General features: G+C 45.6%; 1 protein-coding gene across 1 annotated transcript in view; it reads left to right on the plus strand.

Annotated features, from left to right (window-relative positions):
* The first annotated feature begins 5,387 nt into the window (after nt 1–5,387).
* si:ch211-66e2.5 (hemicentin-1) overlaps nt 5,388–22,961 on the plus strand; it is a 48,308-nt gene continuing 30,734 nt past the window's right edge. Inside the window, exons 1-4 of the mRNA XM_056287587.1 lie at nt 5,388–5,625; nt 14,461–14,778; nt 16,723–17,058; nt 18,202–18,465. Coding sequence (XP_056143562.1) covers nt 5,571–5,625; nt 14,461–14,778; nt 16,723–17,058; nt 18,202–18,465 — 973 coding nt within the window. The 5' untranslated portion in view covers nt 5,388–5,570. The remainder of the gene's footprint in view (nt 5,626–14,460; nt 14,779–16,722; nt 17,059–18,201; nt 18,466–22,961) is intronic.

A 22,961-nucleotide genomic window follows, 5' to 3' on the forward strand; every position in this document is an offset into this window, starting at 1 on the left:
AACCGATAGAAGAGAAACAGTCATGGAAAGCTTAATTATGGTTAACTTTATCGAGGTGAGGTCAGAATAAAAATGCTCCGGTTATGTTGTCTGAAATAAAACATCTACTACTACTACTACTACTACTACTACTACTACTACTACTACTACTACTAATTTTGGCTGCTCCCGTTAGGGGTCATCACAGTGGATCATCTGTTTCCATCTCTTCCTGTCCTCTGCATCTTCCTCTGTCACACCAGCCACCTGCATGTCCTCCCTCACCACCTCCATAAACCTCCTCTTTGGCCTTCCTCTTCTCCTCGTCCCTGGCAGCTCCATATTCAGCATCCTTCTCCCAGTATACCCAGCATCTCTCCTCCACACATGTCCAAACCATCTCCATCTTGTCTCTCTTGCTTTGTCTCCAAACCATCCAACCTGAGCTGTCCCTCTAATATACTCCTTCCTAATCCTGTCCTTCTTCATCACTCCCAGTGAAAATCTTATCATCTTCACCTCCGCCACCTCCAGCTCCACCTCCTGTCTTTTCATCAGTGCCACTGTCTCCAAACCATACAACATAGCTGGTCTCACTACCATCTTGTAAACCTTCCCTTTAACTCTTGCTGGTACCCTTCTGTCACACATCACTCCTGACACTCTTCTCCACCCACTCCACCCTGCCTGCACTCTCTTCTCCACCTCTCTCCTGCACTCCCCGTTACTTTGGACAGTTGACCCCAAGTATTTAAACTCATCCACCTTCATCATCTCCACTCCTTGCATCCTCACCATGCCACTGTCCTCCCTCTCATTCATGCATAGGTATCCCGTCTTGCTCCTACTGACTTTCATTCCTCTTCTCTCCAGTGCATACCTCCACCTCTCCAGGCTCTCCTCCACCTGCACCCTACTCTCACTACAGATCACAATGTCATCCGCAAACATCATCGTCCATGGAGACTCCTGCCTGATCTTGTCCGTCAACCTGTCCATCACCATTGCAAACAAGAAAGGGCTCAGAGCCGATCCTTGATGTAATCCCACCTCCACCTTGACCCCATCTGTCATTCCAACCACACCCCTCACCACTGCTACACCTCCCTCATACATATCCTGCACCACTCCTACATACTTCTCTGCAACTCCTGACTTCCTCATACAATACCACACCTCCTCTCTCGGCACCCTGTCACATGCTTTCTCTAAATCTACAAAGACACAATGATGTAACTCCTTCTGGCCTCCTCTATACTTCTCCATCAACATTCTCAAAGCAAACATCACATCTGTGGTGCTCTTTCATGGCATGAAACCATACTGCTGCTGCTGATCATCACCTCTCCTCCTCTTAACCTAGCTTCTATTACTCTTTCCCATATCTTCATGCTGTGGCTGATCAACTTTATACCTCTGTAGTTTTTACAGTTCTGCACATCGCCCTTGTTCTTGAAAATCGGTACCAGTATGCTTCTTCTCCACTCCTCAGGCATCCTCTCACTTTCCAAGATTGTGTTAAATAATTTAGTTAAAAACCCCACTGCCATCTCTCCTAAACACCTCCATGCCTCCACAGGTATGTCATCAGGACCAACTGCCTTTCCACTCTTCATCCTCTTCATAGCTGCCCTCACTTCCTCCTTGCTAATCCACTGCACTTCCTGATTCACTATCCCTACATCATCCAACCTTCTCTCTCTCTCTGATTTTCTTCATTCATCAGCCCCTCAGAGTACTCCTTCCTCCTTCTCAACACACTGTCCTCATTCATCAGCACATTTCCATCTCTATCCTTGATCGCCCTAACTTGCTGCACATCCTTTCCAGCTCGGTCCCTCTGTCTAGCCAATCGATACAACTCACCATACACCTTTTCCTTTGCCTTCACCACCTCTCTCTCTCTCCGCCACATCTCCTTATACTCCTGTCTACTTTCTTCATCTCTCTGACTATCCCACTTCTTCTCCCTCAACCTCTTCCTCTGTCTACTTTGCTGTACTTCCTCATCCCACCACCTTGTCTTCCTTCCTCTGTCCTGATGACACACCAAGTACCTTCCTAGCTGTCTCCCTCACTATTTCTGCAGTGGTTGTCCAGCCATCCAGCACCTCTTCACTACCACCCAGTACCTGTCTTACCTCCTGCCTGAACTCCACACAACAGTCTTCCTTCTTCAACTTCCACCATTTGATCTTCGGCTCTGCCTTCACTCTCTTCCTCTTCTTGGTCTCCAAAGTCATCCCACAGACCACCATCCGATGCTGCCTAGCTACGTTCTCCCCTGTCACCACCTTGCAGTCTCCAACCCCTTTCAGCTCATGCCCATACAAGTGAGCGTGGCGTGGAGAGCTATTGTTTGTTGTGTCTGAGTTGGTCCAGCGACGTCTGCATACGTCTCGTGCCTTTGGTAGCATCGTGGGTATGTATCGATTGTTTTATCTTTATCTCCGATCGCAGATCATCAGTTTTGGGACAATGTTACATTCTGTGAAGTTGGTATATTTACATTGTGTACATCTGTACATTTTAAACGCAAGCATAGTGTTGGTTATGCCTTTTGTATGTTTTGGTTTCACCCTTCCTTGCGACGCCAATAAACTTGTGGACAAGCAGCCAACTGTCTCCAGAGTCTTGATGTCGGGAAGGCGTTTCTCTGACTGCCATGTTATATACAGCACATATATCGAGGGCAGCACATGTGTATATCGATCTGTGGGGTGGATTTGAGGAATATTTTGGATGTGGAACTCGAGCAAAGTACAAACATTCTTCCGTTGAAAAAGATGTGCAATTTTTTTTTTAAAGAGGTGTAGGCCAAAACAACTGACAGGTAAGCGAATCTCGTTGATTATCTCGTTACAGTGGCTCCTGTCAAGAGGTGGGATGCGTTAGTCAGCAAGTGAACGGTCAGTTCTGGAAGTTGACGTGTTGGAAGCAGGGAAATGGGCGAGCGTACGGATCTGAGAGGCTTTGTCCAGGGCCAAATTGTGATGGCTAGACGAGTGGGTCAGAGCATCTCCAGAAGGGCAGGTCTTGTGGGGGTGTTCCTGTATGCGGTTGTCTACCAAAAGTGGTCCAAGGAAAGACAACAAGGTCATGGGCGCCCAAGTGTCATTGATGCGCATCCGGTCCGATCCCACAGAAGAGCTACAGTTGCTCAAACTGCTGTAAAGGTTGATGCTGGCTATGTGTCAGAGCACGCAGTGCATCTCAGTTTCCTGTGCATGGCGCTGCATAGCTGCAGGCCAGTCAGAGCGCCCATGATGACCCCTGTCCACCACCGAAAGAGCCTACAATGGGCACGTGAGCGTCAGAACTGGACCATGGAGCAGTGGAAGAAGGTGGCCTGGTCTTAGGGATCACATTTTCTTTTACGTGGTGTGGACGGCCAGGTGCATGTACGTCATTTACCTGGGGAAGGGTGACACCGGGATGCACTATGGGAAGAAGGCAAGCCGGCGGAGGCAGTGTGATGCTGTTCTCATTAGTCTCCATCATCTTCATCGTCCTAACCTTCCTGCCATCATCTGAAGATTCTGAACAGAGGCTCGCAGTCAGTTTTGTTTTTTTGTGTGTGCCATTTTCCACCGTTACTATAGCGACAGTCGAGAGAAACAGGAAAGACGGGGGAGACAGAAGGGATGACGTGCAGCAAAGGGTCCGGGCCGGATTCCAACCCAGGCCGTTCAATTGCGGTACGGACTTCGCTTTAGGTGGTGCGCGCGCGCGCTACCTGGTCAGCCACGGGGGCGCCACCCAGTGACAGTTGTTGTTTTTTTCAGTCATTACAAGTGAGACTATCCGGCAATTGAGGCGCTGAAGGCTGAAAACAGGAAATGACCACTTATTCAGCAACTTGGAGATTCCAGCTGAAGTATTCCCCGCATCCCCAGAATGTATTACAACGAATGGATCCAGCCTGCTTCCTCAGCATGGAGGCAGCAGCAGCGCTATTTTTAAGTTCCTGCTCTTACACAGATCGGTCACATGTTACGCAACCCTTATGTTCTGGATTAATGAATGGTTTGGATTTATGTAATCAATGGAAAAAAAAAACCCAAAGATGAGTGGGTCGTGTATTTTTTCTCTCAGACTGAAATATGATAATATGACGCGATGAGAGGTGGGAGGTGACGTAAACCCTGCTGACCCGGAGACGAGTAGGCACAATGAAGCAGAAACACGGCAACGGAAAACTGAGGGTTTCATTTCCAACGCTTACGAGAGAGATTGAGCTGACTGATTGGTTTCAGACCCGCTTCACAAAAAGGAGCACGATGCCGTCGTTGTTCACCTGAGTTTTTCTCTTTAATTATTCATTTGTGTATTTCATGTATGTCTCTTTACCTAAAACGACCGCGAGCCGTCACAATGACCGCTCACAGTTTTTAAACTCTATATCGTGTCAACATAAAGACCCAGTTGAGATATTAATGCATTACACATGTTAGTATGTTTGTTTAGAAACTAACTGACACCAAAATTAACATTTTAACAACGTTTAATACTATTTATCAAACAATTTAAGATGGCCGCCGTCCAGCGCCTGGAAATCCTGCAGCGCCTCGGTGGTAGGCACGGCGCGTCTGTACCCAGACGTGTTGGACATCATCACACATCAAGTTTAGACCGTTTCTCTGCACTGGAGGGCGCTAGTGAGCTTCTAGGACACAGCAACGAACTTCACGAAGGAAATGACGCCACCAACAGACGTCATAAATACTGACATGACGCGCGCGAGGACGTGAACATCACGAGCGGTCATTTTGACCGCTCGCGGTCGTTTTAGGTAGATCTTATCGTTTTTGTGCGATTGATCTAAAACTAGTTTCACTGCGAATATGTGCAATTTTTAGGAGAATTCGGGGAGGGGGTAGGTCTGTATCTTTTTTCCTCCACAGAGTTATTAAACTTGAAAAATCCAAGACGGCCATAATGACCGTAGGACCCCATGTGATCGTGGTTTACAGAAAGAAGTCCTGGCCTGAGGGATGGAGGACTTGAAAAGAGCGCAAAACAACCCATAAAGCCGACACTCGCAAGATGGAAAGCAACATCAGGCGTGATACGCGTGAAAATGTAGATTGCAGAACGTTGGACGCGCCCCGCGGAGTTTTGGGTAAATACTGACACGACCGACGCGTCACGCGGTCAGTGACGGTTCTCAGCAACCGCCTGACTCAGTGGGAAAGTTGCGAGAATTCAGTTTTCATTCAAGCCTGTACTAGATGTTGAGAGAGGGGTGAGTCAGTGAAAATCTGAGAGAGAGAGAGAGAGGGGGGGGGGGGAGAGAGAGGGAGAGCGAGAGAGGGAGGGGAGAGAGAGAGAGAGAGAGGGAGGGAGCGAGAGGGAGGGAGGGAGCGAGAGGCGGGCGGGGGGTTATTGCGGGGTATTCCAAACAGTAACACATGACTACGCCACCATTCGGCGCTACTTCTGTTGAGTTGATGTTTGTACATTTTCAGAGAGTCGTCAAACAATCCGCCGAACAGAGCTGATAAGGACTGTAAAGGACTACAAGGACTAGAAGGACTAGAAGGACTGTAACCATCTGGACCTATAAGCATATCAAACCTATTACATATCAAATGGGGTCAGGTACATTTCTGCGACTGGTGGTGGGGTTCCTCCTGAGTGTCACAGGTAGGTTTGTTCTGTGGTTTAACGGCAGCCTGCCTGCCTGCCTGCCTGTCTGTCTGTCTGTCTGTCTGTCTGTCTGTCTGTCTATCTATCTATCTATCTATCTATCTATCTATCTATCTATCTATCTATCTATCTATCTATCTATCTATCTATCTATCTATCTATCTATCTATCTATCTGCCTGCCTGTCTATCTGCCTGCCTGCCTGCCTGTCTGCCTGCCTGCCTGTCTGCCTGTCGATGACAAAATCACACTTTTCTGCTTCATGTCACGTCAGGTCTGATTTCCAAGTGTGTCTCCAGCGGAATGTAGGAGTCCGAAATAAACGGGTGTTTTATGATATTGCGGCGGATTCTATTTGAGTGATCCTGCTGGGGGTGGTGGGGGTGGTGGTGGTGGGTGGTGGGGTGGGGGGGTCGTATGCACATTACCGACAGTGCAGCTGAAGAGCGTTAACGTTTTGTGTTCTGTTGTGTGATCTTGAACATGTTGAAAACGGGGGCACATGTGTTGCAGATAGCGGGGATGGGTGATGTGGGAGGTAGTGGGGGCGTTGGTGTGTCGGGCAGCATGCCGGCTCCCGCCGCGGCTGTGAGGAGCAGAGCACATGGCTGGGCTCGGTTCTGTGGCCACTCAGACAGGACACGCTGACCAAGCCGAAGCTATGTGTGTGTGTGTGTGTGTGTGTGTGTGTGTGTGTGTGTGTGTGTGTGTGTGTGTGTGTGTGTGTGTGATCACTGGCTGGTCTTGGAGTCCTTAAAAGCTCGCTGGCTGGCTGTAAAGGGCTGGCTGAGGGGTCCCATTATGTGACCCCGTCCCAAAACTTCAAACACGTGGCGCCCGCACAGCGCGAGAGCAGCTGTTTGATTCAGATATGCGCGATAAGATTGTAGTGATCGTTGTGAAGTCTTAAATTATTCTCTTAAAAAGACGTTAAATTAGTCGCTATGTAAATTGATCATAAAGTCCGGGGCAAAACACCGCGTACACGGGGGGGGGGGGGGGCGCTGTTTAGCTGAAAGAAATGGCGACGCCCCACCGAGTCATTTGATACCAAAGCTGAGTAATATTAATATTTTCTGAAACAAAACGGGAAAATACCCCCGAACAGAAGGTGATAGTTTATTCAATGAATTATGCAGGCATTTATTTACGAGGCGTTTTAACTCCAGCCAGTCTGTCATCGATGTAAACTCAAATGGTATTTTATTATTTATATTATTTTAACATTTATTTATATTAGTTATTTTAATAGTTTATATTATTTATATTATTTAAACTGTTTATTTATATTATTTTAAGTTTGTTATTTATGTTATCTTAATAGTTTATATTATTTATATTATTCTAATAGTTTATTTATATTATTTATATTATTTTAACAATTTGTGTTATTTATGTTATCGTAATAGTTTATATTATTTATATTATTTTAAGTTTGTTATTCATGTTATCTTAATAGTTTATATTATTTATATTATTCTAATAGTTTATTTATATTATTTATATTATTTTAACAATTTATGTTATTTATGTTGTCGTAATAGTTTATATTATTTATATTATTTAAAGTTTGTTATTTATGTTATCTTAATAGTTTATATTATTTATATTATTCTAATAGTTTATTTATATTGTTTATATTATTTTAACAATTTATGTTATTTATGTTATCGTAATAGTTTATATTATTTATATTATTTAAACGGTTTATTTATATTATTTTAACAGTTTATGTTATTTATGTTATCTTAATAGTTTATATTATTTATATTATTTAAACGGTTTATTTATATTATTTATATTGTTTTAACAGTTTATGTTATTTATGTTATCTTAATAGTTTATATTATTAATATTATTTAAGCGGTTTATTTGTATTATTTTAACAGTTTATGTTATTTATGTTATCTTAATAGTTTATATTATTAATATTATTTAAGCGGTTTATTTATATTATTTATATTATTTTAACAGATTATGTTATTTATGTTATCTTAATATTTTATTTTATTTATATTATTCTAATAGTTTATTTATATTATTTTAACAGTTTATAACAAGACTTGTTTTCAGTTTAATTTTTCTTTTTCTTTTTTATTCCGGGGCAGTGTGTACCACCCAACAGAAAGGCATGTGGAGTTTCTCCCGTGGCACGTCAGGGTCCTAACATTAATCATGTCTGTTATAACATACCCTGTGATGCATCACAGAACTTTATCCCGAGTCTTAACGAAGAGGGGGCAATACTCTGACTTTCATATTGAAATGTGTTCAGAACATCTCAGAAATGAATGGGGGGGGGGGTGTTTTCCCCATTTTTTTTTGTTTATTTCTTTATCATGTACATTTGTTTTTTACATTGCAACAATGCAATGTCAGAGCTTCCATACAGGGGAGAGTCAAAACATACAAAAGTAATAATTATAGTCTAAATACAACACAATGCAAACAGCAACAAAAAAAGAGAAAATAAAAGGAATAAAATAAACTAGATAAACAAAGGGAGGTTGTATGAGGTAGATGATCAGACGATGATAAGAAGAGCCACTGTGTCAGGAGCCTTTCAGGGAAAAACAAGATAAAGTGAAGCAGTTCATTTATCTCGTGTGTTTAATATTTTTCCAAGACGAGATGTTTTCATTGCCTTTGTGCTACAGGTTATTCTGGTAAGGGACTTGGAAAAAGAACATCAGCTCAGTGTAAGATAAGTGAATACTGGGCTTGGACGCCATCACCTAGGACTTGTGCATGTGAAATTTACCAAAATCAGGCATGAATGTAGGCCATGGATGTATCTACTAATACATAACATGACATGACATAACAGTCATTTAGCCGCCGCCGCTTTTATCCAAAGCGACTTACAATAAGTGCATCATTTAACGTAGGAAATCAGGAGAACTACTAATCATCAGAGGTCATAAGTGCATCTAAACAAGCATCTAAGAAAAAAACCAGTGCTAAAGTAAAAGTGCAAGAAAGATATATATATATATATATATATATTTTTTTTTAAATGGGTGAATATAATAAGTGCTAAGAACAAGTAACAGGGTAGTAGTTCTTGAAGAGGTGAGTTTTCAACCTGCGCTGAAAGATGGGCAGCGACTCCTCTGTCCTGACATCAGTGGGGAGTTCAGTCCACCACTGTGGGCCAGGACAGAACAGAGCCATGACCGGGTCGATCGGCAGCAGGGGCCTCTGAGCGACGGGGCAACCAGGCGCCCCGAGGCAGCAGAACCAAGTGGTCGGGTGGGGGTGTAGGGCTTGACCATGGCCTGGAGATAGGAAGGAGCTGTTCCTTTCACTGCCCTGTAGGCCAGCACCAGAGTCTTAAACTGGATGGGAGCAGCTCCTGGGAGCCAGTGTAGGGACATGAGAAGGGGAGTTGTGTGGGAGAACTTAGGGCGGTTGAACACCAGACGAGCTGCAGCTTTCTGAACAAGCTCCAGAGGTCTGATGGCCGACGCCGTCATCCATGATAATACATCCATGATGTAGACCAGCACAAACCTCACAACCTGGATGAGTCCCTTCACGACTCAACAGGCAAGTCGAATATCCGCACACAGATCAATGGGCACAAAGTCGTTTAAATCACGTCTCAACACGTGACTTCCGGAAGTCCTCCAGGGGAGCAGAAAGAGGTTGTTAAATGTCTTCTTTTGGACGTCCACAAAACGTCTTAATGAGAGCTGTAGGCTGTGTCTGTTGTGGGCGTCAGTTCGCTGACCGTCTTTTACACTTCAATTCAATGCAGTTCAATTCAGTGATGCTTTATTGGCATGGCTGCATTCATTACAATGTTGCCAAAGCAGGTGACAGTGACATAGGTTAATAGAGTATTAAAAACAAAAAGATTAAAAAAATTAAAATAAATGGAAAAAGGAATAGATAGAACTGGCAGAAACCTAGAACAGCCCCTGAACAGCAACTGACAGTAACTGGAACAATAACTGACAGTGTTTTGGTCACTCACTGACCCTTAGGCTATAGCATTCTGGCACATTGTGCCACAAGGTGTGACCTTTGACCCTCTCCTAAAATAAGTGGCCATTACTCTTTCTCATCCAGCAGTAGAACAGTTGGAATCTGGTTTCCAAAGTTCTCCTGGTGTTTCTCTCTTATGTTCTGGAATTTCTCACAATTTAGCAGGAAGTGCATCTCTGCCTCCACCCCACCTGCTGTACAGTCACCACATAGTCTCTGCTCTTTTGGTAGCCAGATGTTTTGTGTGTCTGTCCTTTTCCGTGGCTAGACTGTGGTCAGTGAGCCTGTACCTGGTCAGGATGTGTCTCTGCTGACTGTCTCTGACAGTGGACAGACAGTCAGCCAGTTTGTCTTCTCTTCTCAGGGCCCCATAACATCCTCATTCGTGCTGTCATTTGGTTTCTGTGTCCCAGTGTTCCACATATGAGCTGTTGTGTTGTGTGATGATGTGGTTTCCTCTGATCTGTGGTTGGTGAGCAGTGCTGGTCTGAAACTCATCTGTGTCAGTGGTTACGGGGTCAGTTAGTTTCACAACCAGCTGGCTGAGGGGACTCTTTTGGGGGGGGGCTTATCTCCTGGATTTGGAATACACTCTGACACTGGAATCCCAAAACCTGTCAGTCATCAGCCACATCTGCAGGGGTGTTAACTCCCGCATGCCGTAGCGGCCGGAGGGGCAGTCGCTCTGACTGTCGGCGGCTCTGCGCTGGGGCTCATGGGACTGTTGATGTTCGGGTTGGAGTCGTTGTTGTGGTGATGTGGTGTTAGTGTTGTGGTTGTGTTGTGTGGTTCTCAGTGTTTGTATGACCAGGACAACGCTGGGGGCTGGCTGGCACCGTGGCCACCATGGCCGGGACTCCTGTGGTGATTGGTGACCTCCAGCCCGTGTTCATGTTTGTGTGTTCCGGTTTGTTGGTAAATAGAAGGGCGTTTCCGGTGCCGTAAGGTGTACGGGCCACAGGGAGGGCCATAAAACTCGGACCTCTGCCTCGCCACGGCTTCTTCCACGCTAGCTCGCCCCGATACGCTGTTGAAAACAAAAGACAAAACTGACCACGCATGATGTCAGTTATTAAAATCTCAAAATGAATTTATTAACTTCTTAAAACACTCGATACGATTCGATTCGATAAGATACGAGATACGAGGTCAGAATCTGGTCTGGTTAAATGAGGTCGCAGTGGAGAGCAGCTTCTGATCTGAGGAGGTGGAGCGGCAGGCGTTCCAAGGTTTTCATGGTGAGGGACGTCAGAGCAACTGGCTTTAAGTCATTCCACACACTGGGTGTGCCTTCCTTGTAACTGGGAGGAGACACGTGACACAGGCGGCTGCGGTCTGACAGCACAGACCTTGAGCATCCTTGGGCACATCCTGTCCAGGCCTTGCTGGGATGGAGTGTCCTAGTGTCCTCAGCTCTCCTCTGACCCGATCTGCGGTGATGGGGGAGGGGATCGTCTGTGATGGCAGCCTGGGCTCCATCTGCAACTAAAGGGAGAGCTGAGGAAGAGAGACAGGCATTAGCTTAGCAACCTTTTTTTTGGGGGGGGGGGTTGCTGAATTGTAAGCCTTCAAACATGCACAAGCCGAAGTCGAGGTTCAAAGGTCAGCATTTCAAAGCAGAAGCCATGTCGACTCTTCATGCTGTCATGTACTGTCCAGAGGTCAAGACCTTTCCAGTGATGTATCTGGTTTCCAGTGATGCATCTGGTTTCCCGTGATGTATCTGGTTTCCAGTGATGTATCTGGTTTCCCGTGATGTATCTGGTTTCCAGTGATGCATCTGGTTTCCCGTGATGTATCTAGTTTCCAGTGATGCATCTGGTTTCCCGTGATGTATCTGGTTTCCAGTGATGTATCTGGTTTCCCGTGATGTATCTGGTTTCTAGTGATCTATCTGGTTTCTAGTTATGTATCTGGTTTCCCTTGATGTATCTGGTTTCCCGTGATGTATCTGGTTTCTAGTTATGTATCTGGTTTCCCGTGATGTATCTGGTTTCCAGTGATGTATCTGGTTTCTAGTGATCTATCTGGTTTCTAGTTATGTATCTGGTTTCTAGTCATGTATCTGGTTTCCCTTGATGTATCTGGTTTCCCGTGATGTATCTGGTTTCTAGTTATGTATCTGGTTTCCCGTGATGTATCTGGTTTCCAGTGATCTATCTGGTTCCAGTGCTGTATCTGGTTTCTAGTGATGTATCTGGTTTCTAGTGATGTATCTGGTTTCCAGTGATGTATTTGGTTTCTAGTGATGTATCTGGTTTCCAGTGATGTATCTGGTTTCTAGTTATGTATCTGGTTTCCAGTGATGTATCTGGTTCCAGTGATGTATCTGGTCTCCAGTGATGTATCTGGTTCCAGTGATGTATCTGGTTCCAGTGATGTATCTGGTTTCTAGTTATGTATCTGGTTTCCAGTGATGTATCTGGTTCCAGTGATGTATCTGGTTTCTAGTTATGTATCTGGTTTCCAGTGATGTATCTGGTTCCAGTGATGTATCTGATTTCTAGTTATGTATCTGGTTTGCAGTGATGTATCTGGTTCCAGTGATGTATCTGGTTTCCAGTGATCCATCTGGTTTCTAGTGATGTATCTCGTTTCCAGTGATGCATCTGGTTTCTAGTGATGTATCTGGTTTCCAGTGATGTATCTGGTTTCCAGTGATGTATCTGGTTCCAGTGATGTATCTGGTTCCAGCTATGTATCTGGTTTCCAGTGATGTATTTGGTTTCTAGTGATGTATCTGGTTTCCAGTGATGTATCTGGTTCCAGTGATGTATCTGGTTTCCAGTGATGTATTTGGTTTCTAGTGATGTATCTGGTTTCCAGTGATGCATCTGGTTTCTAGTGATGTATCTGGTTTCCAGTGATGTATCTGGTTCCAGCTATGTATCTGGTTCCAGTGATGTATCTGGTTTCCAGTGATGTATTTGGTTTCTAGTGATGTATCTGGTTTCCAGTGATGTATCTGGTTCCAGTGATGTATCTGGTTCCAGTGATGTATCTGGTTTCCAGTGATGTATTTGGTTTGTAGTGATCTATGTGGTTTGCAGTGATGTATCTGGTTTCCAGTGATGTATCTGGTTTCTAGTGATCTATCTGGTTCCAGTGATGTATCTGGTTTCTAGTGATGTATCTGGTTTCTAGTGATCTATCTGGTTTCCAGTGATGTATCTGGTTTCTAGTGATGTATCTGGTTTCTAGTGATCTATCTGGTTTCCAGTGATGTATCTGGTTTCTAGTGATGTATCTGGTTCCTAGTGATGTATCTGGTTTCCAGTGATGTATCTGGTTTCCAGTGATCTATCTGGTTTCCAGTGATGTATCTGGTTTCTAGTGATCTATCTGGTTTCCAGTGATCTATCTGGTTTCTAGTGATGTATCTGGTTCCAGTGATGTATCTGGTTTCCAGTGATCTATCTGGTTTCCAGTGATGTATCTGGTTTCCAGTGATCTATCTGGTTTCCAGTGATCTATCTGGTTTCTAGTGATGTATCTGGTTCCAGTGATGTATCTGGTTTCCAGTGATCTATCTGGTTTCCAGTGATGTATCTGGTTTCTAGTGATGTATCTGGTTTCCAGTGATCTATCTGGTTCCAGTGATGTATCTGGTTTCTAGTGATGTATCTGGTTTCTAGTGATGTATCTGGTTCCAGTGATGTATCTGGTTTCCAGTGATCTATCTGGTTCCAGTGATGTATCTGGTTTCTAGTGATGTATCTGGTTTCTAGTGATGTATCTGGTTTGGCGCTATGACAAATCTTTCATTTCGTCAGTTCGTGGACCTGGTTTCAGGGAGCACACTGACGGCCCAATATATAAAATGAAGCTTTTATTTGTTTTTTTTTATGTTTTATTGGGAATAGTGAGCAGAATGAGTCACCTTCAGGGATTACAACACTGCTGACAAGAAACGCGCAGCACTTAAGAATAAAAACAGATAAAAGTAAGGTAATAATCACAATGAAGTCATATCAAAATTAAATTGGACTTTTAAAATGCATTTACAGAATGGAATAGTAATAATTCTGAGATGGGATATAAAAATTGAAATGAACTATTGACTACAAAGGAAACAGAGCACAGATAAGTGTGTGAAATATAAGGCGACAAGAGCCCAAATTAAACATGACATTTGCATAAATGATTAAAAACAGTGGACGTTGGGTGCAATGCACAATCTGAAGTCCAGTTCGAGGAAATAAATCAAGGACGACTAGCCTCGCTAGCTCTTGGCTAACGGGTCTTTGGCGGTCTATTTCGTCGCCTACCAACACGGGGATCGCTGGTTCGAATCCCCGTGTTACCTCCGGCTTGGTCGGCCGGATGTGGGTATGTGTCCTGGTCGCTGCACTAGCGCCTCCTCTGGTCGGTTGGGGCGCCTGTTCAGGGGGGAGGGGGACTGGGGGGAATAGCGTGGTCCTCCCACGTGCTACGTCCCCCCGGTGAAACTCCTCACTGTCAGGTGAAAAGAAGCGGCTGGTGACTCCACATGTATGGGAGGAGGCACGTGGTAGTCTGCAGCCCTCCCCGGATCGGCAGAGGGGGTGGAGCAGCGACCGGGACGGCTCGGTAGAGTGGGGTAATTGGCCAAGTGCAGTTAGGGAGAGAAAGGGGGGGGGGCAGAACAGAAGACCTCTGTCGTCTGTCCTCAGCAGCATCGGCTGAGTGTACAGAAACCTTCACCTTGTCGTCCTGTTCTGAAGCAGTCTGAGCTGGAACAAGCCTTCACCGCCCCCATTTACACACGTTTGCTGTTGTTCACATGAATTCATACAAAATGTTCCCTTAATGTCACGTGTACGACATGCAAGTGGTGAACGTGCTCCCTCTTGTGGCCTGTAGGTGGATGTGCCGCGTGTCCAGTTCCAGTCCAGTCGGCTTTAATACTGACTCCTCCCAGCGTGGTGGTGGAATACGGGGGCTCCATTTCCGTCACCTGCAAAAGGTTGATCCCGGAGACGACGACCCTGTTGTTCAACGGGGTGGGCTGGGAGGCCACGGAGAACGGCATGAGTCTCCAGGAGGTCGACCAGCTGACCTGGACTGTGGCGAACGTGACAACCTGGAGCATCTCGTCCGAGTGTTATCTAACTCTGAGCAGCAAGTCCTGGTCCTCCCCCCCTATGCAATGCACACAGGACCTTCCCATCGTGGTTTACAGTGAGTTTCCTACTTTTAATAACTCCTGTGGTTTTCCCATGTGGTCTTTTCCCATGTGGTCTTTCCCACGTGGTCTTTTTCCATGACAGTTTTTCATTCCTTGCAGTGCAAAAAAAGACAAGCCTATAAAGTTATTTCATCTTGTTTTGAATCTCATGATAATTATATCAAAATATTTCTGGTGAAATGTTCCTTCCACACCGGCAGCTGCTGCGCCGTGTTTCAGGACCGTGTACCGGTTTCCACATTACAAATCATCCATCCATCCATCCATCCATCCATCCACCCATCCATCCATCCATCCATCCACCATCCATCATCCATCCATCATCTATCCATCCATCCATCCATCCATCCATCCATCCATCCATCCATCCATCATCCATCCATCCATCATCCATCATCCATCCATCCATCCATCATCCATCCATCATCCATCCATCATCCATCCATCCATCCATCCATCCATCCATCATCTATCCATCCATCATCCATCCATCATCCATCCATCCATCCATCCATCCATCCATCCATCATCCATCCATCCATCCATCCATCCATCCATCCTCCCATCCATCCATCCATCATCCATCCATCCATCCATCCATCCATCCATCCATCCATCCATCATCTATCCATCCATCCATCCATCCATCCATCATCCATCCATCCATCCATCCATCCATCATCCATCCATCCATCCATCCATCCATCCATCCATCCATCCATCATCCATCCATCATCCATCCATCCATCCATCCTCCCATCCATCCATCCATCATCCATCCATCCATCCATCCATCCATCATCCATCCATCCATCCTCCCATCCATCCATCATCCATCCATCATCCATCCATCATCCATCCATCCATCCATCCATTACCCACACCGCTTCTCCTGCTCTCAGGGTTCCTGGGATGCTGGAGCCTATCCCAGCAGTCCCTGGGCGGCAGGCGGGGAGACACCCTGGACAGGCCGCCAGGCCATCACACACACACACACACACACACACACACACACACACACACACACACACACACACACACATACCCAGGGACAACGCAGTACGGCCGATCCACCTGACCTCCATGTCTTTGGACCGTGGGAGGAAACCCACGCAGACACGGGGAGACATGCAAACTCCACACAGAGGACGACCCTGGACGACCCCCCCCCCCAAGGTTGGACTACCCCGGGGCTCGAACCCAGGACCTTTTAATTTTTTTCCCCCCAATTGTACCCGTCCAATTACCCCACTCTCTGCTCCACCCACTCTGCTGATCCGGGGAGGAATGCAGACTACCACATGCCTCCTCCCATACATGTGGAGTCGCCAGCCGCTTCTTTTCACCTGACAGTGAGGAGTTTCACCAGGGGGACGTAGCACGTGGGAGGTTCACGCTGTTCACCCCAGTTCCCCCTCCCCCTCGAACAGGTGCCCCCATCGACCAGAGGAGGCGCTAGTGCAGCGACCAGGACACACACCCACATCAGGCTTCCCACCCGCAGACAACGGCCAATTGTGTCTGTAGGGACGCCCGACCAAGCCGGAGGTAACACGGGGATTCGAACCGCCGGTCCCCGTGTTGGTAGGCTACACCGCTACGCCACCCGGACGCAAAGCCAGGACCTTGTTGCTGTGACGCGGCCGCTGTAAGCGCTGCGCCACCGTGCCTGAAGGGGTGCTCACGTGTCCTTAAGACAGGAGCGCTGATGGTAGATGATGATCTTTCTTTGTCACAGTAAATGTCCTGAAGCAAGGCCCGTCAGCGTGAAACCAGTCCACTTCCGTGAGGCGAGAAGTGGTCTGTGCAGGGGGGGTCAGACCACGTCCCTGTAGCAGCACGTCGGGACTGCGGACAGGGCGTCAGACCTCGCTAAGCTTGTCTTCTTTGCTGTGTGGTTCTGTGGCAGTTCTTCTCACGCTGTGTTGTGTCTCCAGCCTTTCCAGACCACGTCTCCGTCACCTCCAGCGCCGACTCGGCCGGTCAGATGAATGAGGGGGAGGATCACGACCTCACATGTACCGTCCACCATATCGCACCGGTTCAATACCTGACTGTGAACTGGTACAGAGGAGATGAACTCGTCAACACACAACGCTTCGACAATACCAGCAAGGAGCCAGCGAGCCCGTCCTCCGTCTACAGCTTCCGGCCCAGCAGAGAGGACAACGGGACCACGTTCAGGTGTGAGGTCGTCATGGACCTGCGACAGAAGGGGGCGGATCTTCCTCCCGTTTTCAACGTTTCCAGAGAGGTCTCGATAGAGGTCTTATGTAAGTACACCATACTGACTCTTCGCTCTGAGTTTTTAAGTGGGTTGGGTTTGACGGGAAAACGGGCAATGCCACTTCGACGACCCGGTTCTGAGCTTTCGGAACCTTCGGGAAGTCATGTGGGATGAATCGTGTCTGATGAAGCAGCGTTTCAACTGAACTTGAACTGAAGCTTCCCCTTTCTCTCTCCCCCCAAGCACAACTGGGGAGAGAGAGAAAGGTGGGGGGGGGTCCCCACAAAAATTTATTTTTTTCTCTACGGAGAAGGAGCTGCAGGAGCTGCAGGAGGCCACGGCTCAGGAACGCTGGCTCATTTCCAGATTTCAGGAACCAACCCTGGACCACTTGTTCCGGTGTTGGCCCGCCCACGGTGGCTTCCACAAATGATCTCCAAGAGTCAGTCGGACTCTGGAGATGCTGCTGTTAAACAACATGTACAATTTGGCGCCCAGGTAGAGTGGCGGTCTATTCCACCGCCTACCAGCACGGGGATCGCTGGTTCGAATCCCCGTGTTACCTCCGGCTTGGTCGGGCGTCCCTACAGACACAATTGGCCGTTGTCTGCGGGTGGGAAGCCCGGTGTGGGTATGTGTCCTGGTCGCTGCACTAGCGCCTCCTCTGGTCGGTCGAGGCGCCAGTTCGGGGCTGGGGGGAATAGCGTGATCCTCCCACGCGCTACGTCCCCCTGGTGAAACTCCTCACTGTCAGGGGAAAAGAAGCGGCTGGTGACTCCACATGTATGGGAGGAGGCATGTGGTAGTCTGCAGCCCTCCCCGGATCAGCAGAGGGGGTGGAGCAGAGACCGGGACGGCTCGGAAGAGCGGGGTCATTGGCTGGATACAACTGGGAGAAAAAGGGGGGGGGGAATCCGGGAGGGAAATCCGGGAGGGAAATCCCCCCCCAAAAAAACTATGTGCAATTTATTCATAATATATAACACATGTATTATGTATTATAACACATGACGTAAGCATAATACAATAATGACACGCGACGTCTGAGTGATACGCGTGTACATGGCAGCATCGTGTGTTATGAACGGTGCTGCGCGTGTTGTGTTGCATAACGTCTGTCTCGTGACGCCCCGCTGTAGCCTTTACACGGGGCCTGTCACTCACGTCGTGCCGGTCTTGTCGTCCTCAGACCCGCCTGCCGACATAGACGAGCTGACGGACGTTGAAGCTCGGGCCGGGGATTCCGTCACGCTGAGGTGTCCCTGCAGGGCGAACCCCCCGCCGACCGTTCTCTGGACTTACGGCGAGGCCCCCAACGTGGAGATGCGGAGCCACGACCACGTGTCCCTGCTGGTCATCCACAACGCGACGAAATACAACACGGGCTCCTACAGCTGCTCGGTCTGGAACGCCCGAGGACGAGTGTCCCGCACAGCCGTGGTTACGGTCACAGGTACGGCCTGCGCACGCGCACGCACGCACGCGCACGCACGCGGACTAACTACACTGTGCAGCAGCGCACGCGCCGCGTCTGTGGCTTATAAACGGTCAGTTTGGGGATTTTGTTTGTCAGCTGACACCGCGGAACGTGCCGCGGAGTCCTGGATGTGACGTGTACGCTGACGTCACAGCTCGCTTACTGGCCCTGTCAGTGACGTACTCGCGCACTCTGAGCAAGGCGTCCGGGTGGCGTGGCGGTCTATTCCGTTGCATACCAATGGTCGGGGGTCGCTACAGACACAATCGGCACTGTGCATAACTGCAGTCCACTGACTTCCGGTTTCTACTGCAGCAGCCATACCAGTTTCCTGTTTGTTGGCCAGTGCTACTGACAATGGCATGTTTGCACATAGCTGTCCACACGCTTTCACCTGCACCTGGCAGCGAGCGGGGGGGGGGGGGTTTCAGGTTGTACACATCACGTTACAGCCACCGGTATGAAGACGAGTGGACGTTTGTCGACCAAAAGGGGAACAAACTGAAAACGTTTTGCCAAAAAAAGATTTTCTAAAATATTTTCTCATTGACTTTAGTGGAGTGGAGATTAGAATGAAACTGCAAGGTGTGGAGAGGATCCATAGTAACACACACTAACAGTAACATATACACTTAATATACACACTAACAGTAACATACACACTTAATATACACACTAACAGTAACATATACACTTAATATACACACGAACAGTAACATATACACTTAATACACACACTAACAGTAACATATACACTTAATACACAACCTAACAGTAACATATACACTTAATATACAACCTAACAGTAACATATACACTTAATATACAACCTAACAGTAACATATACACTTATATACAACCTAACAGTAACATATACACTTAATATACTCACTAACAGTAACATATACACTTAATACACAACCTAACAGTAACATATACACTTCATATACAACCTAACAGTAACATATACACTTATATACAACCTAACAGTAACATATACACTTAATATACTCACTAACAGTAACATATACACTTAATACACAACCTAACAGTAACATATACACTTAATACACAACCTAACAGTAACATATACACTTATATACAACCTAACAGTAACATATACACTTAATATACTCACTAACAGTAACATATACACTTAATACACACACTAACAGTAACATATACACTTAATACACACACTAACAATAACATATATACTTAATATACAACCTAACATTAACATATATACAGTTAATATACACAGTAACATAAGTAACATTAACATATACAGTTAATATACACAGTAAAATAAGTAACATTAACATATACACAGTTAATATACACAGTAAAATAAGTAACATTAACATATACACAGTTAATATACACAGTAACATAAGTAACGTTAACATATACACAGTTAATATACACAGTAAAATAAGTAACATTAACATATACACAGTTAATATACACAGTAAAATAAGTAACATTAACATATACACAGTTAATATACACAGTAACATAAGTAACGTTAACATATACACAGTTAATATACACAGTAAAATAAGTAACATTAACATATACACAGTTAATATACACAGTAACATAAGTAACATTAACATATACACAGTTAATATACACAGTAACATAAGTAACGTTAACATATACACAGTTAATATACACGGTAACATAAGTAACATTAACATATACACAGTCAATATACACGGTAACATAAGTAACATTAACATATACACAGTCAATATACACGGTAACATAAGTAACATTAACATATACACAGTTAATATACACGGTAACATAAGTAACATTAACATATACACAGTTAATATACACGGTAACATAAGTAACATTAACATATATACAGTTAATATACACAGTAACATAAGTAACGTTAACATATACACAGTTAAAATACACAGTAACATAAGTAACATTAACATATACACAGTTAATATACACGGTAACATAAGTAACATTAACATATATACAGTTAATATACACAGTAACATAAGTAACGTTAACATATACACAGTTAAAATACACAGTAACATAAGTAACATTAACATATATACAGTTAATATACACAGTAACATAAGTAACATTAACATATATACAGTTAATATACACAGTAACATAAGTAACGTTAACATATACACAGTTAATATACACAGTAACATAAGTAACGTTAACATATACACAGTTAATATACACGGTAACATAAGTAACATTAACATATATACAGTTAATATACACGGTAACATAAGTAACATTAACATATATACAGTTAATATACACAGTAACATAAGTAACGTTAACATATACACAGTTAAAATACACAGTAACATAAGTAACATTAACATATATACAGTTAATATACACAGTAACATAAGTAACATTAACATATATACAGTTAATATACACAGTAACATAAGTAACGTTAACATATATACAGTTAATATACACAGTAACATAAGTAACGTTAACATATATACAGTTAATATACACAGTAACATAAGTAACATTAACATATATACAGTTAATATACACAGTAACATAAGTAACGTTAACATATACACAGTTAAAATACACAGTAACATAAGTAACATTAACATATATACAGTTAATATACACAGTAACATAAGTAACATTAACATATATACAGTTAATATACACAGTAACATAAGTAACATTAACATATATACAGTTAATATACACAGTAACAGTAACCTCCACGGTAACACGGCTACATTTATAGACATTACATGTAGACGGACGCAGGCGGTGTCCGGTATCCGGTGCGGAAGGGTGGGGGGTGGGGGTTACCGGCTGAGAATACGGCTGGGTGTAGCGGACCGAGTTGGGAGCCAGGCTTTTCGCCCGAGTCAACGGGAGTACGCGGTTTCCAGAGACCAACTGACTAAAAAGAATGAGGAGAAGCGGGACGGGCTCTCCGGGGTCTCTCCGGGTGGAGGATTCGCTGTCTGCTCGCCTCCTCTCGGGCTTTCTGACTTTACAGCTGCTCTGCTTGGCCAACGGCTCGGAATCCAGTAAGCTGTGCTCACATGTGGACAGATGTTGCTGTAAAGTTGCGTAGTGTCGTGCTAAGTTGTGTAGCGTTTTGTGGTGTAGTGTAGTCTAGTGTTGTGTTGTGTAGTGTAGTGTTGTGTAGTGTAGTGTAGTGTTGTGTAGTATAGTGTAGTGTTGTGTAGTGTAGTGTATTGTAGCGTTGTGTAGTGTAGCGCTGTGTTGTGTAGTGTAGTGTGGCGTTGTGTTGTGTAGTGTTGTGTAGTGTTGTGTAGTGTAGTGTAATGTAGCGTTGTGTAGTGTAGTGTTGTGTAGTGTAGCGTTGTGTTGTGTTGTGTAGCGTTGTGTTGTGTAGTGTTGTGTAGCGTTGTGTTGTGTAGTGTTGTGTAGCGTTGTGTTGTGTAGCGTTGTGTTGTGTAGTGTTGTGTAGCGTTGTGTTGTGTAGTGTTGTGTCGTGTCGTGTTGTGTTGTGTAGTGTAGTATAGTGTTGTGTCGTGTTGTGTAGTGTTGTGTTGTGTTAAATTGTGTACGGTTTAGACGTGTCCTTCCTCTTTTGTTGGACCATTAACTGCAGAGAGACGAGCGGCGTTTCCGGTTCCGTCTGAAGAGGCGGCGAAGGGAAACATATTCCTCGGTAAACGTGTCCGTCGGATACTTACTATCTGATCCACATCCGGTATCTTATCCGGAAACCGCAAATGAAAAGTCTCCCACCCCGCTCACGCGGACCGCGTGGTTTTGGGAGCGCGCGTTATTTTAAAGGAAACCTGAAGGCAGAGCGAGCAGGACGCGTCCGGTTGCGGTTTGTAAACGCGACGTTCGAAGTTGGCCCCTCCTCCCGGCTGACGTCACCGGAAAGCCACGCCCCCTGACCACAGCGTATATACGGGCCACCCCCGCGTCGTCCTTCGTCCGCATCCTCTCCCTCGGTGCTCGCCGGCGGGCGAAGGCCAACCCCAGGTCCGCTGTGGTGTCGTCGGCTTGGCGTCTCGTCTCGCTGTATTCGCGTCCTTCCAGCGTCGTGTCCGCCATTGCAGCAGCTTCCTCATGGATGCGCGCTTACATGGCGGTCTGGCCCCTGGTCGCTGTGTTGTTATAGAGTCCCGCCGCCCAAAGGTTCAGAACGACCAAGACGGTCATTATGACCGTTTTAGATTTTCAGAGTTTAACAATGCAACCGGTTATTTTCTCGCCCGGTGCGGGATTCGATACGAGGTGTACTGCACCACAAGGCGACGTCACTAACCGCTCGGCTAAAGGGTCGGACCCGCTAGCTAGCTAGGGGCTAACGTTTCTTATTAGTAGTTTACAATAACTTTGTGGGGGGGGGGGGATACAGACCTGCCGCTGCCTGACTTCTCCTAAAACTGCATATATTTGCATTGAAAATGAGTTTTACATCAATTGCACAAAAAGTTATGATCTACCTAAAA

Source organism: Lampris incognitus, chromosome 10 (genome assembly GCF_029633865.1).
Source record: "Lampris incognitus isolate fLamInc1 chromosome 10, fLamInc1.hap2, whole genome shotgun sequence".
NCBI classification, from domain to species: domain Eukaryota; kingdom Metazoa; phylum Chordata; class Actinopteri; order Lampriformes; family Lampridae; genus Lampris; species Lampris incognitus.